Raw genomic sequence first — 16,633 nt, forward strand, 5'->3', positions numbered from 1 at the left:
GTTTCATTATCTCAATGAATCCTCACAATAAGATACAGGTACAAGTAAAAAGACAATTTTGTCCCCATTTTGCAGGTGAGGACAAATGGGATACAAAGAGATTAAGTAACTTGATGAAATCACAGAGCTAGGAAGTGTCAAAGAAAGAGAAAATAGAGAAAGGTAAAGAAATGAAATTACGCCTTCCCAGCTGGTTCAAGGACACCAAAGAGCGGGCTCCTGGAAGGAATACTTGCCCCTCACAATGGCTTACCATTTGTCTTCACTGGGCGGGGCCACCAACCCTACCTACAGCAGAACTGAGCTGTCTGCTCAGGTTCCTGCATGGGGAGGACAGGCCAGGACTGACACCTGTTGGGACACCACTGTCCCTTCCCCCAAAGCACTCACCTTCGTGTAGTGGAACTGCATGGGGTCATCAGTGGAGAGGGAAATGTGCAGTCCCTTGTGCAGGAATTCTCTCAGAGGGTTTTTGGAATATTCAAGGAACAGACTGTTGTTGCTAAGAGGAGACATGGCAATGGGGATCTGAGCAAGATAGTAGAGATACTGCAATACCGGACTCTGAAAAAGAAACACCAAATTCATGTGACAAGTGCCAGAGAGGGGAAGGAGGGAGGAGAGGAGGGAAACTGGAAACCAGGATCTGGGCAGTGTTCGTACGTGTCCCCAACCAAGCCTGAGTTCCCCAAAGCCAGGACACACAGACCTCCCCCTCCCCTACTCTGGGTGCAGCTCTGTCTACCTCTCCCTCTCTGGCAAGTGCCCTCACTCTGGACCCCGCTCGGGGCAGGAAGGGCAGCCGGGAGGCCCCAGGCTGACTCCAACCAGTCAGTGCCTTGCTTTGGCACTACATGTAGCATGTTTAAACGAGTGAAGAATTGGAGGTACTCTGTGGATCCATCAATTGGAGGCTGGCTAAGTCAATTATAAACATCCCAGTCATGCACCAGTCATCCAAACAGCTTTCAGAAGAAGGAGCATAGGTATTATATTGCAACACAGAAAAATGCTTGTTATACAACACTAAGGGACAAAAAGAGATCAAAATTCTGTGATCATCATGACTGTAAGCACCTTAAAAAATCTGCTCTGAAAAAAAATGGAAACGAAAATACTAAAAGCTAATGATGGCTGTTTCTATTTTTCATTTCTCCATTTTCTAAATTATGTGTTTGATTAAATTACTTTCAGAATTTAAAATGAAATCAAGATGACTATAGCCAGCCCAGCCCAGAACAAGGTCCCACTCTTCTCACATCACTGGCCCGAGCAGGCCAGGAAGTGGACAAGAGCTCAGGGACCCTGCTCCTGTCCAGGGGCCCCAGGGCAGGATGGCAGTGCAGGGCGACTTCACGTGTGGACTGTTACCTTCTTGAGGAGCAGCCCGTGAGAAATGTTGTCGGCGGTCAGGAAAGCAGACACCAGGTGGGTGATGGAGCCAGCCTCGCCACAGTGAGGGCGGAACAGGAAAGTTCTCAGACCTCGTTCCCTGTAGGAGAAGCGAGGCCCTGGGGTCATCCTACCTGTGTCCCCGTAGGCCTGGGGCCAGCACCCCCAGCTCAGCGCCTAACCTGCTAGAGACAGTCACCCAGTACACCCCCAAAACTACTCCTCCCAAAATGCCTGAGGCCCAGACCTAGAGCTCCTCAAAACAAAGAGATGCCAGCTCCAGAGGAAAGAGAGAAGATCTGGTGGTAGAAACAGATCTCACCCTCTCCTCCACCTACCCTACGTCACCTCACCAGACCTTGTAGCCCAGATCTATAGAACTTCAGAACACGGAAGTCCATGAGAACCCATCAAGTCCAACCTCTGTTATAAAAATGGGTAAACCAAGGCCCGGAGAATGAAGCCATTTGGTTAAGGCCACTGAACAGGTCAGTGACAGAGCTAGAACTGGAACCCCATTGCTAAATGTCCAGCCAGGAATGGCCCCTCTCCAACACCAGGCCATCTACTTTCAATCATGGCCCCATTCCAAACCTCAACACCCACAAAGCAGCATTGGCTTAGGCTGAGCCAGTGAGGCCCCAAGACCCAGCCAGAGGTTGGAGGGATACTAGACCAGCAGGGACAAGAATGGCTCAATGTCCTGCTGCCCAGGGCATCCGACTGCTGTCCATGTGCACCTCATGTCTATGTGCATATCGGCGTGAGGCGGTACATGTAAGACTATTCCAATGTAAGCTCCACAAAGGCACGGATTTGTTCTCTATCATTAGTCCGGTACCTAGAACAGTGCCTATCATGGAGCAGATGCAATAATATTTGCTGAATGAATAAATATATGTGTGAATGTTGTTGGTGTGGTGGTAAATGAACATGAATGAGTGCTGGAATGGCCTGTGTTTGCATGTGTATTGGGGTGTACATGCACCCGTGTATGTGTTGGTTAGCATACATATGGACATGTGTGGTGTGTGGTGTGCATGTCAGCATTAGGTATGGAGTACATATCTGTATTGGCATATATGTCATTGGGGTGTACATGCATGTGCGTAGGCTTATGTGGACCTGTGCACATAGTATGCTGGGGGGTGTCCATGTGTTTTAAAGTACATGGTCATGTGAACATATACACACGGACACATGTGTTGCATACATGCACATGCATACGTGCTTGCGTGTGAACGCAAGTGTGTACAGAGGGTGGGGTGTGGGAGGCTCACCCACCTGCGGAGGTTGTTGAGCACCATGATGTTGGCGTACATGTAGTACAGGTAGTAGCTGTAGGGCGGGTTCTGCTGACTGGTCCAGATGTCTGGGCTGGGGCTCTTGTCCGAGAACATGTGGTCACTGTGCTTGGACTCATCATCCACGCTGTCGAACCCTGTCACCTGGGCAGGAGGAGGCGTCCTGAGCATCAAGCTGAGGCAGAAAGGCCGGGACTCTGGCTTGGCTGAGCCGCCCAGGGCTTAGAGCTGAGCTGCCAATGGCCTCAGAGTCCAGACCTCTCAGAGTTTGTACCTCAGCCAGGGACCCCATGGTCTGGCTGAGGCCACATTCCTCCCAGGGATGGGGGTGGGCCCAACGTCCATCCAGGGCTTCCCAGGAGGCCAGCCTGGAGGGAGCTGAGTACACGCATGGTAGTAGTGATGGTGAGGGGAAGCCCAGGCAGGGCCAGATGGACTGTGAGGAGCCATGCTCACATGCCCATTCCCCCCAGTGCCAAGGAAAGGCACACTGCAGGGTACCCAGCAGCCACTGCCATCAACAGTAGTGACAAAAGGCTGTAGGGGGAGGGAACAGGTGTTTCCCACGCACCTGCTGTGGCCCTGCCTGAAGCACTTCGTACATATCGGCTAATGTAACGCTTGGAGCAACGCTGTGAGGGAGAGCTTGGTTGTAAGTCCCATTTTACAGGTGACAAACTGAGAGACAAAGTGATTAAGGGACTTGCCCGATTGAGGTAACCAGATTCGAAACCAAACTGGGCTCAGAGTCTGGACCTCTCGGGGCTGAGGGCGGAGAGCATCCTAGGACATATCCCAGGTGGCACAAGAAATAGTCTGGACGCCTCACAAACAGGCCAAGGCATGCCCCTTCCAAGAGAGCCCCTCAGAAGGCTGAGCTGTGGTGCCCAGGAGGCAGCTTCTGCCCCTAACTCCTTGCTGGGAACTGCTCTCTGTGCTGGGTTAGAGGAGCCTCAGGAAGCTCCCCATCCTTACACTGCAGTGACACCTCATCTGGGACGCAACAGGCCCCACAGTCATCAGGCTGGAATTCCAAAGGGTGATTCCGGAGGCCAAGCCCCAACCAGGAATGTACCTACCAGGACAGCCCCTCAGCCCGCACACAGGCAGAGTTTTGCTAATGTGTCTCCCTCCTTTCATTAAGTCTCAGCAACACTTTGGGAAGGGGCCTATGAATACCAGACAGAAGAAATAAATACTGTCCAGCTGGCCCCAGCTTGGGGCGGGGGGAGGTGCGGAACCCAGCCCAGGACCGTGAGGGTCTTGGCCACATCTTCCCTGTCACAGCCGTTTCTGTCAAAGGAAAGACGTGGTCCCCGCTGCGGCTCTAAGCCTGCCCTGGATGGGTCTAGAGAGTCAGGAGGACCTCGCTCGGAACCCGCCAGCCCCACTCATCGGAACCCTCTGGGACCCGAGGTGGATGCTGTCAGGCCCTCTCCTGAGCTTGCATCCAGCGCATGCAGGGCCTCAGCACCCGGATCTCCCATGGCCTCAAGTGCAGAAATTTGTCCAAACGCCAACTCCTCCTCCTCCCCAAAGCCGGTCCCCCCATTGTTGGCAGTTGCCTCTGTGAGAGGCGCACCTTCCACCCTCCTGCAAAGCCAGGCACCTGGGAGGCTTCCTAGACTCTCCCTCTCCCGCACGTCAGGCTTTGCCCAGATCCTGTCGGTCCTACCGCCCACCCCCATCTCCCCAAGTTCCTGCTCTGCTCCATGGGGGCACAGACTAGGAAGTTGCCATGCACCCGGGTTCTGATTTGGAAGGCAGTGTAGCACAGGCGTTAATGGCACGTGCTCCAGGGTCAGCCTGCTGGAGTTAAATTTTAATTTTATGACCTCTGCTTTAATTTCCTCCTGTGTAAATTAGAGCCATTGTGAGGATTACACAAGGTAATCCACGGAGAGCATTTAGTGTCTAGCACATGGCAGGCTCATAATAATTTTGCCTATGATTAACAACAATGAAGTGCTGATAGTAGTGGGATAATCGTGAGGCTTAAACAAGATGATGCCGAGGTGTGTATCACTGGGCCAGGCGGAAGCACTCGCTAGACGTGATCTGTTACCATGGTTCACGCGCCACTGTCTGTCTCTCCTGCTGGAGCAGACCCCCTGTCCCTCATCCTGACCCTTCCCTCCCACTCCTAGCTACCCTTGGTTCCAGGTCACTCTTCACACAACAGCCAGAATGATTTTTATCTAAAACATGAATTCAATAATGTTCCAGCTCATTTAAATCTCCCATACCAGACTCTATCACCTCCTCACCTAGCCCTCTAGCCCCTCCCCAGGCCCCCTAGCCCCTCCCCAGGCCCCAGCGCTCTGGTCCCTCCCCCCATGCCCATCTCCCCCCAGGTCCTAGCCCTCTAGCCCCTCCCCCAAGCTCCAGCCCCCTGGCCCCTCCCCCCAGGTCCCAGCCCTCTGGCCCCTACCCCCAGGTCCCAGCCCTCTAGCCCCTCCCCCAGGCCCCAGCCCTCTGGCCCCTCCTCCCAGGTCCCAGCCCTCTAGCCCTTCCCCAGGTCCCAGCTCTCTAGCCCCTCCCCCCAGGCCCCAGTCCCCTGTCCCCTCCCCCAGGTCCCAGACCCCTGGCCCTTCCCCAGGTCCAAGCCCTCTTTCCCCTCCCCCAGCCCCAGCCCCTCCCCCCAGTTCCCAGCCCTCTAGCCCCTTCCCCAGCCCCAGTCCCCTAGCCCCTCCCCCCAGGCCCCAGCCCTCTAGCCCCTCCCCCTAGGCTCCAGCTCTCTGGCCCCTCCCCAGGCCCCAGGGCTCTGGCCCCACCCTGCCTCCTTCCTGGTCTGAAGTCCTGCGATCACCTCCTCTGCTGCCCTCCACTCCCAGCACCCAGAGGGCGGGGCCAGCTCCTTCCCCTAACTCCCATAACTAACCAAATATGGAAGAGATATCTATCCTGTGGGGCTTGTACTTGAGCAAACAAGGTATGAGGACCTTTGTTTCTAAAGGTATTATACAAGCAGGAGCTGAAACCTGATTTTGAAGAAGCCCCGAGGCTCTTGGGCAGGGTCTAAGGTGGGTCTCACTGGCAGGACCTGACTCCTCACACACACACCTACTGCTGCCCTTCCCAGCAGCGCAGACCCTGCCTGGCACCCTCCCCAGCCAGGGCTACCCCTGGGAAGAAGGAGACATCCCCTCCCTGGGAGAGGCTCCATTCTTTTAAGAATTCAGTTCTTTGGGGCTGGCAACCCCATGCCTGAGGCACACCTGTGACAGGACCTGAAAAGGCAACCGGGAGGAGGGATAAAGAGAAGGCACGCTGGAGCCTCTCCTTCCATCCTTACCTGGGGCACCGCCCACACTTACATATTTGAGGAAGAGGTGAAGTTCTCGGTGATCTTGGGGGTTGATTGTGGCCTCGAAAAGAGGCAGGAAGATGTTCTCCAGCATCTTCCCAAAGCTTGGCAGCAGGTTCTTTGCCCTAAATATGTCACTGGGGGAAGGTGAAGACCCACTTATTAGGTGGGCCCAACAGCCCCCTGGGCCTGGCAGAGATGGGCCCCCATCACTTCCTGCGCCAACCCGTTTAAAACACCCAGAGTGGAATCAGAGTTGCTGCCTGAGCTTAAAGCCTTTCCTTCCCCTCCCACTCCCAGCAATTTCTGCAATACTTAGGTGTTGTTTGCAAACTCAGCACGCAGCCCACTCCCCATTAGAGAGCTTTCTCAAGCCAGAGACCATTCTGCGATGATAGGGGGTGGGATTCAGGCTGACCAAATGTCTGAGAGCTGAACCCTTAAATTTCCCAGTAACCCAAACTCAGGGCCACTCAGCTCAGTTCCCCCCAAACCTGTGGCAATGAGCCTACACTGACCAGTAAGCTGGAAGGGACAATATTGCTCTGAGTGACATCTAGGGAGAGGGCCAGCACCTAGGCTACCACCAAGGTCACCTCATGCCCCAGCACTCACTCAAAAGGACAATCTGTCCTCAACCCCCAGTGACAAGCCCCACCAGGGCTTTGCACATATGTATTCTTTAAACACAGGAGTGAAGGTGTGAAGGAGACCTTTGTCAATGAGTCTTCACGTGAGAAAAACCCTGGGGAGAAGAGGCCTGGGCTGGCATCAGAACAGCCCTACCCCTCAGGAGTGTAGACTCAGCAACACATGCTAGATGGAGTGACATCCCTAAAGGGGATCACTTACTAGATCCTGGGCACCTGGATGATCCAGCGCATGTTGGGCGAGTAGACCTTGTGCTGGATGAACCAGCGGGCCAGGTTGGGCCATTCCTCAGGACTGCGGCCATAGATGGAGAGCCGCGGCTCTGAGTACTGGTACTTGCTCTCCTCCAGCTCGTGGGCCACCTCCTGACACCAAGAAGAGCTTGAGTCAGCTCAAGATCATTCCATTTACATGGGAAACCCTGACCTCCAGCCTCACCAGAGGCTCCTTGACCCTCCCCTCTCCCCTCCTTGTCAATCCCTGAGCTACCAGCTTCTGGGCTAGGAAGGCCTAATCTAAATTCCCAGCACTGCTATGTAAGCATTTGATCCACCTCAGCAGGGGAGGGGAGAGAGACCTTGGAGCTGCACCAAGCCACGCTGCAGACCAGGCCAGTCGTCAGAAGCACCTCTACTCTGAGCTAACCTGTCCCCTGTCAAGTTCAGAATGCAAACCGAGAGATGGGGCAGCAAGCCTGGATGCTATGAGCTCCGCTGGGTACAGATACACCCCCTCACCTCTACCCTGCAACCGGCACACGCCGCACCAGGCTGGCTCGGGAGCAGGGCAGTGCTGGATGGAGCACTGGGTGCCTGGGCACATCAGCCTCACCTGAGCTGGATGGCAGAGGAGGACTCCAGAGAGTGAAAGGAACAGAAGGCCATGCGGGGCCCCCACCCTCTGAAGGCAAACGGCCCCCGCCTACAAGGAGGGGTTGGAGGGGCAGAGGGCTTGCTTGCCTTGACCATCCGAGCAAAGTACTCTCCTCCCAGGAAGTTTTCTGTTTTCAAATACAGGTCACGCAGCTCACTGGCGCCCACAGGGTTGTACTTGGAGTTGAACTTGTCGAAGCGATGGAATGTCTGCCGGCCCTGGGAAGAAGAGCCCACCAGCCAGATGGACACACGGTCTGCACCCACCACACCTCCAGGTCTCCGCAGACACATGGGGGGGCCACCTGAATGATGACTTCTATGTCATTTCTTGTATAACATCTTGGGAGTTCCTGAGGGCCAGGACCAGGTGTGCTCACTCCTCTGGGACCTCTGTGAAGGTGGGTCAAGGGCCTCATGCTTCCAGGAACCATGCCAGGAGCATAGCTGGCTTGGTGAGCAGACTATTTGACAATCAATAAAGTGTTTTCTATTACTAGTCCCATTTTGTAAAGCACTTTCTACCTCATTTAGTGTTTTAATAACTTTCATCATTCATCATGTTGTAGGCAAGGAAATAAAGCTTACTGTGAGTTAGTTGCCTAAGGGCACACACCTCCTAATTGGCAGAAGTCAGGGTGAGGACTGGGATCTGCCTCAAGGCTGCCCCAGCCTCCTACTCTTTCAGGCTAAGTTCTCTTCCCACCTCCACGGTTAGAAGAGAGAAAGCTACTACAAAGCCAGTCACACACCCAGCTGCTTTCCCAGGGCTGAGATCCCCACAAAGCTCGAGGCCCTGGGCTGGAGCTCACTCACCGCGTGGACGTCCAGCGAGTCCACGGTGAGGTCGTAGGGGTCCATGTGCAGGCTGTCGAACACCTGCCTCAAGGTGATCTTCCGGCCCCGCTTCTCGGCCACAGTCCTGTCAGGCTCTGTCTGGTATGTGTGCTTGATGAAGCGCAGCAGGTGCTTCTGGTTCATACAGCCAGCCGCATGGATGTGTGTGTCCACCTAAAGCACAGTGCCCACCGGCCATTGGCACCCCCCAGTGTGGAGCCACAGAGCCTCAGCACCCCCTGCTACAGAGGTAGCCCCAGTGATGCCTCGGTACCCCCTCCCCATCTCTCCTCCAGCCTTTTGAACTGTCTCCCTCCCTCTAGTCTAGCAGCCCAACCCAACCTCCTCACAGCATCAAGAGATTTTTTTAGAATGTAAATTGGGATAGGTTGCTTCCCTGTTAAATCATCATGGTGCCCATCATCTTCAAGAGAAAGCCTAAGCTCATTAACCTGCCTGATTATATGCTCCAGCCAGGACAAATCACTTACAGGTGCTCAAGGCCCCATGCTATTCCATACACCATCGCTTTACCTGGACGTTTCCTCAGCCTAGAATGCTGGAATGCCTTTGTTCCTTCTTATCAATCTCATCCAACTGGAAATTTCCTATCACCACTCCATGTGGAAGCCAATTCTGATCCCCCAAACATAGATGGTCACTCTTTCCCTTGTACAACCCGGGAACCTAGCAGACACTCCTATTACTGATATGTCCTCCTAATCTATTCTAATGTTTTTCTGACTATTTCAGTAAATTGGGAGCTCTTTCTGGACAGGGACTATGTTAATACCTCTAAGACTCCAGTGCCTATGCCAGAGCCTGATGTAAATTATTAGTAGAAGAATGGATGGGTGACTGAACAAACGAACATGGAAGATAGGTTCCTATAGTTTCAATGATATCCACATCCTTATATAACCCTGAGGACCCACAAAATCCCATCTCTTCCCATTCACCTCTTTTGGAACCCCCAGAGCATTCCCAAAGCAAACCCCTAAGTGGGGGTGGATAAAGATGGCAGACACCAGAGACCATCCATTACCACATACTTCCTTATCTAGTTATACTTCATCCAAGGCATGTAAACCCCAAGAAGCAGCTCCAGTGAGGTGGACTCAAGCTTTTGGGCCCAAGACCAAAGATCTAAAGAGCAGAAATGCACAGGGAACTTGGACTTCTTTCTACCCTCCATGGAAAGCCTGTTCCCTTGCAGAAGGCACCAGGAAGGAGCTCACCAGCATCTCAGGATACCTTGTGAGATTTCTCACCCTTCTTCATCTTGCTAAGTTCCTGTGACACCAAACTGTCCTGGTTTTCCCCTTGCTTCTCTACACATTCCTTTCCAGTCTCCTTGCCCATTGAATGGGAATGGGCCACACTCTTTTCAGCCCTGGAAAAACAGAACCCTGGCCAAGCTGAGAGATGGCTTGAAGTCAAAGTGGGCATCCTGACTTCTCTTCCACAAGTCTGAGGGACTTTAGAGAGGTCTCAAGAGAGGAAATCCTCACAGGCCTGCTCCAGACTCCACATTGGAGTTTCTGCTGTGGCCAACTGAGCACTCACCCAGGGCTGGGGTGAAGCAGTGGGCTGATCTTAGGCCAGAGAAAGCTGGCTGCAGTTGGCCAGGCATCTCCTAGTACGGCCAAACCAGACATTTGATCTAGTGAACCTCTGTGAGAATGATAGAGCCAGCCTGTGTCATTCACCACTGGACACCAAGAAATGAAACTATTCAAAGCATCAAAAGTTAAGCACAGTGTAAAGGTTCAGGCACCCCAGGTTCGGGGCTGGCCTCACATGGAAGACTCAGGGAAAGGTCAGCCTGGCTTAGCTCAGCCAGACACAGCTTGGCTCAACTACCTTAGCATGACTCAGCACATTCTGGGCTTTCTGGTTGTATCCTCCGGTTTACCAACGGCACACCACAGGGAGTTCACCTGTCCTTACCCCCATGAGTCACAAGCTAAGGGAGAAAAACAACTGGACAGTCCAGGAAGCATCCAATCCCAACTTTAGAATCCCAAAGGTGATTATTTTAGGAAAAAGTAAAAGATGCTGTCATCCAATGTCAGTGTTTTCAATTCATCAGAACATGCAAGCTCATTCCTTGCTTTCACATAGGATCTATCTAAACAAGCAGGATGGCTGATACCTGGCACCTAAGCCAATACTGACCATTTCCACATCCATAGCAGACATCAGTAATTAGTAACAGCACTCTTTTCATTAAACTTCAGGAGTAGCTGCAGGTAGCCACTTCCATTTGATCAGGTTTAGCACAGAAGATGAAATCTGATATGACACTTAAACTGAAGTGAATAATGCCTAATCCTGCTAGAACCCCAAGCAGCAAACATACTCAGACCCTTCTTCATAGCTCTGAGCAGAAAACTGATGTCCCATTTACACAGTCCTACCAGTTGGTTGGGGCTTTGGGTGTCACAGCCCATCACCTGCTGTGATAATGCAGATAATGCAGATTCTCTAACAAACACCAACCACACAGACCCATGGCCAGGCCATGGCTACTGCCCAGTGATACTGACAGCCTTCCCAGGTTTCTAAAAAGAAAGTCAGCTCTTCTCCAGCCAGGAGAGGCTCTGGGGGAAGATAAAGCAGCCAGCACTAGGGAGGCAGACCCCCCACCCTTACAAGGGGCAGTGCAGGTGTGGCTCAGAGCAGCCCCGGCCCAGGACTCTGGACTGGCTGTGGGGCCAGAGAACAGGCCACTCCTGCTGCAGCTCAGGTGTCAAGGTTATCTCTGTCCAGGGAACACATCAACCTTCAAACTGTCAGGGAACCCAAAGGATGGGCTCTTACATGTAACCACTGCCCCACACATTAAGGATCTCTCCCATATCATGGCCAGGGGGCAGCTGGTTGGTCCAGGAACACCTGCTAGGGCCTGCCTTAGAAGTGAACAGAGGTGAGTCAGAGCTGGTGGAGTCAGCAAGGACAGCTCAGACCCAGGCAGCAGGAAGGGGTCAGGCCTAGCGCATTTCCATATGAGGAGGACAGGGCAGTATGAGGCTATGCTAAGAGCTTCCTTGGACGCCCATTTGGGCACATGCTGGAAATGGAGAGTGCATTCTGGGCAGGGCTGAGACGAGCTCGCATAGTAACTGAGGCACACACCTGTTTGAACATCTAAGGCTCACAAAGAAGGAATAAATGCTGCTTGAAGGTTAAAATTCAAGGCTGTGCAGGAAGGTGGTATCTAAATTATGTCTTTCCTCCCTGCCTTGAAATTCCCAAGACATTTCCATAAGACTCTCATAGTCCATGAGCTAAAGCCAAACTTTCCTTTCTTAAGGTTCTGGATCCCATCAGGTAGGAATCCATGCCAGACCCCATGTGCTCAACAGAGGTGATCTTGAGGCTTCCTGGGATGGGCCTTCCTTCTAGCATTGCTAAGGCTTCCAGCCAGGAGGAAGGCCTGAACTGGGCTTTCCCAGAGGGACCACATCCTCCCCTGGCCCACCTTTCTTTATCAAAACTGGCCTAAGAGCATGGGATCCTCAGAGGCACCTATGGAAATGACAACCCCACTCTGACTCAGCTCCAGGCAAAGCTGATCCCCACCTTTCCCCCATCAGCCTCTCCCCAGCCCTCTACCACACCCTGACCCACCTCCCTGCCTACTTTGAGAAACCCATGGGCCACTGCTTGATCCAGAACCTCCCCACACCTCTGCAGCCCTGCTCTCCTCACAAGCCCGTGGCTACCTCTTCCCCAGCACCCTGAGCTTCAGCCACACAGTATTACCTCCAGGTGAGTGGCCATCACTCTCCCTCCTGGTACTGCATACGCTGATCCCTCTGCCTGGAATGCCATCACCCCGCGTCCCCTACCCCACTCTCGCCTGCCCATCTCCTGCTCACACTTTCAGTCGGCTTAAGTTTGGCCTCCCCCTGGGAGCACCCCTGGAATAACACTCACAAGACACAAACAGTACTAACCTGGGAACTTCTTGTAGACAGGGCCTGCCTCTTGCCCACCATCAAATGTATTATGCTTAGCACTGACTCCACCACATGGTGGCCTCATTGTATATCAGTTAAGTGGAAGGAAATGGCAGAGCCAGAGGCCACTTTCACTGAATATACACACCTGCCCCAGCTGCAGGCCATGGGCGCAGTGAGCCCAGGCCAGGGCTGCTCCTCTATGCGATGGGGAGGGCGGAGACAGGAGCCCAGCACATGCCAAAGGAAGCTTAACCACAGAATCCCAGGTCCAAAGTTGTCTTAATAGCTCTAGCTCCCTGTGATAAATCTAACATGCATCCCCTATCTTAAAGTCACCTGGCCTCAACTTTCGTGACCAATTAACAGGCCATGCTATATTTTCCAAGGAAGAGGGCACATTCCAACAGATATACAGCATGGACCGAGGTTTCCACATAAAGTGATACCAAGTATTGTTGGAGCCAACTGCCTAACCCAAAGGCATGCACTTCACCAGCCTTCCTTGCGCATTAAGCTCGTCTGCCCAAAGAAGGCCTCCCTCGACCAGGAGCCCTGCTGTTCTCACAGAGGACCGCCCCAGACGGCCTGAGAGCATCCCAGAACTGGGAGCGGGGTTGGAAGGGGAGGTTCCAACTTGGCCTGCTAATGTACCTTTCTCACGTTATAGAAGTCTCTGTGGGGGTTGCTCTTCAACTCTTTGAATTCGGACATTTCATTTAACATCTCATGAAGACTGAACTTGGATTCCAAAAAGTTCAGTCGCCGGTGACAATATGTTTTCCTGCAGGTGGGGGAAGGAAGAGAAACCATAGGTGAGAAGTGGCCATCAAGCTCTCCGATTTGGAGGCCTCCAGAGTCCCTGGTGACAGGCATGTAGGAGGAGGGCCAGGCCTTGACAGGATGGAGCAGGGAGAGACGAAGAGGTTCTAGCTTTTTATAGAGTCAGGATTGTGAACTGTTTAACTGTATCTTCTGTGTGCTCTATAAATTCTCTAAAATCAGTGGAGAATCAAGATATGGAGCAGCAGCAAGAAGAGTTTGGGACCTGAAACAGGTTCTTCCACTCCTAGCTTCATGTGATTAAGTAACTAAACTCCAGTCTCCATTTCAAAGAATAAATATGGAGATGGTAAGGCCCAAGGTTGAAGTGACAGTTAAATTAGTTTATGCTTCTGAAAGGGCCTAACTCTGAGCATAGTGGATACTCAATACGTCTCCCTCCCTTCTTCCTTACTTCTTTCTTCCTGACAATCCTCAGCCACCTTTAATTCCCTGGAAAGAGTTAACTTGTGCCCAGAAGATCGGTAAGAGAGTCAAATTACAAGGTGTGACGTGCCTACCCTGAGGTAAAGGGATACCTCCCTCCTGACAAATGGCCATTTCCCAAATCCCAGGACCCAAGGAACTCTGAACTCTTTGAGGTTTTAGGACAAAAGGAGGATGTGTTGCATCATGGGCAGATTAGGAATGTAGGGGTGTTTGTTGTTAGGACAGAAATTTCTGTGATGCTCCCAGGTTCCTTTACACTCAGGGAAGGGGCCCAAAGGCAGGGGAGGTTTTATCAGTCACTGGGGCTGAGGGGTGCTCACTGCTTGTGGCTAACTTCCCAAATACCTGGCCACATACCCACTTCCATATGTAACTTACAACCACAATTTATGCCACGCTACTTCCTTGTGCCCCTCAAGCAAACAGCCACTCCCTTTGCATTCAACCACTTGGGCTTTCTTAAAGGCAGCTGCCAACCCTGTAAACAGCGCAATCAGCTGTCTGCAGCGCAATCAGCTGTCCACATAGAGAAGCCCAGGAGAGTCTCAGAGTTGGAAGAGATGATGTTAACCGCCACCTCATCCGGCCTCTCTTCCCAGACTGGACTTCCCCTGACAATCTCCCAGACCGGACCGCCCCCTGCTCGCACATCTCCGGGAATGGCCAACTCCCTCCAGACTTTCCCAAAATTCTCCCAGAAACTGGCCCACCCCCAACCAGGATGTAGCATATATGACTTTTCATTTTCTCCTGATGGGCCTTTAAGGCCAATTCCTGAGACACCAGGGTTTCAAAGAGAGAAAGTTTATTTGGTTGCACAGGCAAAGGAGCACAGTGGCCTCATGGCTCAAAACTGCCTCTCTGATCTTCAGAAATTCTAATCTTTTATAACATCAGGGTGCTGATGGATAATTGGGGTGGATCTGGACACAGGTTCCTTCATTAACATTAAAGGGCTGAACAAGATAGGGGTTTACCCTAAACTAGGGAAAGTCATAAAGTTACAATCATTTTTGGAGATCATAGGTTCTGGGATAGGAAAGTGCAAAGTAGAGGTCAGTCACAAGGTTTTCCACGTGGATATGAAACAGGAGGGTGGAGTGGTTACCACAATAGTAAGTATACACAAGGGTGAGCTTAAGTCTAGAGTAAACTTAAACAGGGGTAAGACCTGCTTAGAGTGACCTTCACAATAGCAGGTCTAGGCTAAATCCAGGCAGCTTCAACAATTTCAGATATTAACCTTTTGCTATTTTATAATGATAAAGGCATCTATATAATGATTTTGTAATCATAATTATTTGTTCATTCTTAACCCTTGGTTACACCCCAACCCTTCCCGGTCTTTCCTCCCCAAATTGCAGCAGCATTCCTGAATAGTTAGAAAGGCAAGCCTCAGGAACTGGTTGTAAACTGGTGATTGATCAACAGATCTTATTCTAGCTTAACCTGTTTTTCTGGAAGCCTACTATGGCATCTGTTTTCCCAAAACTGCCTAATCATGCCTATATGAGTAAACCTTTCCTGCCTTTCCAAAAACATGTTCTTTTAGGATCTGATTCCTGTAAGTATTGTCCTTTTGGTTCCTGAGCAATTCAATGCATCCCCTGAGAAGCAGCTCCCCTCCCATGGAGCTGCACACAGACATGCCGCATAAAAGACCCTGCTCCTCTGGTGGGGAGTGTGGAGGTCAAGCCTGGGAAGGGCATCTCTCCTCCTGCTGAGGAGGACGAGGGCCAGGCCATAGCTAGGCTCAGAACCATCTCATCCTCCCACCACCAAGGATGGGGACCCCACATAAGCCCCTAAATAAATGCTCATTACTTGCCAAGCTAGGCTGGCCCATGTCTTTCTTTGGTCTGATGTATCACTATCAGTTTGGTGTGAAGCTCTTGCTTTGCACAGGTCCTGGCCACTCTCAGGACAATTGGTGTAGTTGGCAGGATTCATCAGACCAAATGATGAGCCAGGGCAGGGGATATGCATGAGGAAATATCCCAGAGTGGTCACTATCTCCATAGGGGGTGGCGTCACCCACTTGCTTGACTGTTGTGGACCACCGCCTAAGCATGGGGAGGCCCCGAAAACACAAACGCTGGAGAGAATAGCGCATGTTTCAAATACAAAGGATTGAACAGTTTAGTAAAGATAGTAAGTGTGCTGCTGCAGCAGTCAGCTAGCTGTTGTTACATACAGTACTGCTAGCCACAACGGACTGTCTGAGAAAGACAGTGAAAGCCACCAATTAAGGGAAGACTTACAATTAGAAAGGGATATGTGAAGACAGCGGACTTGGCCCAGTGGTTAGGGTATCCATCTACCATATGGAAGGTCCGCAGTTCAAACCCCGGGCCTACTGGACCTGTGTGGAACTGGCCCATGAGCAGTGCTGATGTGTGCAATGAGTGCCCTGCCACGCAGGGGTGTCTCCTGCGTAGGGGAGCCCCATGCGTAAGGAGTGTGCCCCATAAGGAGAGCCACCCAGCACGAAAGAAAGTGCAGCCTGTCCAGGAATGGTGCCGCACACACGGAGAGCTGACTCAACAAGATGACGCAACAAAAAGAAACACAGATTCCTGAGCTGCTGACAACAACAGAAGCAGGCAAAGAAGACGATGCAGCAAATAGACACAGAGAACAGACAACTGGGGTGGGGGGGAGGGGAGAGAAATAAATAAATAAATAAATAAATCTTTTTAAAAAAAGAAGGATATGTGAACTTCCACTCCACTTTCGTAACAGGTCTCTCAGAACAGCTAGATAAAAAGGAGGAAAATGGCTGGAGTATTGTTCTGTAGAGAAAAATCCTGTATCTTGACTAGGCCTGGAATTTGCAAAAAGCCAGCAAAATTTCCACTCTAGGAAATATCAACAGGAATAAACAAAGAATTTGTATGCATCCCTACCCCATTCCCTTGTCAGATTTATATAACTGAGGAAAAATCTGTCAGCTTCCCTTAGAGGTCAAGTCAAGAAAAACCTGTGCTTCAAAAGACAGAGGGCATGATACTGAACAAAAGTGGGTTTGTTCTT

The 16,633-nt window shown here is 51.7% G+C and overlaps 1 protein-coding gene across 12 annotated transcripts in view; it reads right to left on the reverse strand.

Annotated features, from left to right (window-relative positions):
* AMPD3 (adenosine monophosphate deaminase 3) overlaps window positions 1–16,633 on the reverse strand; it is a 176,976-nt gene that overhangs the window by 5,749 nt on the left and 154,594 nt on the right. For all 12 annotated transcript variants that reach the window (XM_058305753.2, XM_058305756.2, XM_058305755.2 and 9 more), the window contains exons 6-13: window positions 12,983–13,112; window positions 8,343–8,537; window positions 7,614–7,745; window positions 6,856–7,019; window positions 6,014–6,140; window positions 2,677–2,840; window positions 1,372–1,492; window positions 391–564 (exon numbers count right to left, since the gene is read on the reverse strand). In XM_058305753.2, coding sequence (XP_058161736.1) covers window positions 391–564; window positions 1,372–1,492; window positions 2,677–2,840; window positions 6,014–6,140; window positions 6,856–7,019; window positions 7,614–7,745; window positions 8,343–8,537; window positions 12,983–13,112 — 1,207 coding nt within the window. The remainder of the gene's footprint in view (window positions 1–390; window positions 565–1,371; window positions 1,493–2,676; window positions 2,841–6,013; window positions 6,141–6,855; window positions 7,020–7,613; window positions 7,746–8,342; window positions 8,538–12,982; window positions 13,113–16,633) is intronic.

This window comes from Dasypus novemcinctus, chromosome 10, assembly GCF_030445035.2.
Source record: "Dasypus novemcinctus isolate mDasNov1 chromosome 10, mDasNov1.1.hap2, whole genome shotgun sequence".
In the NCBI taxonomy this organism is placed as follows: Eukaryota; Metazoa; Chordata; class Mammalia; order Cingulata; family Dasypodidae; genus Dasypus; species Dasypus novemcinctus.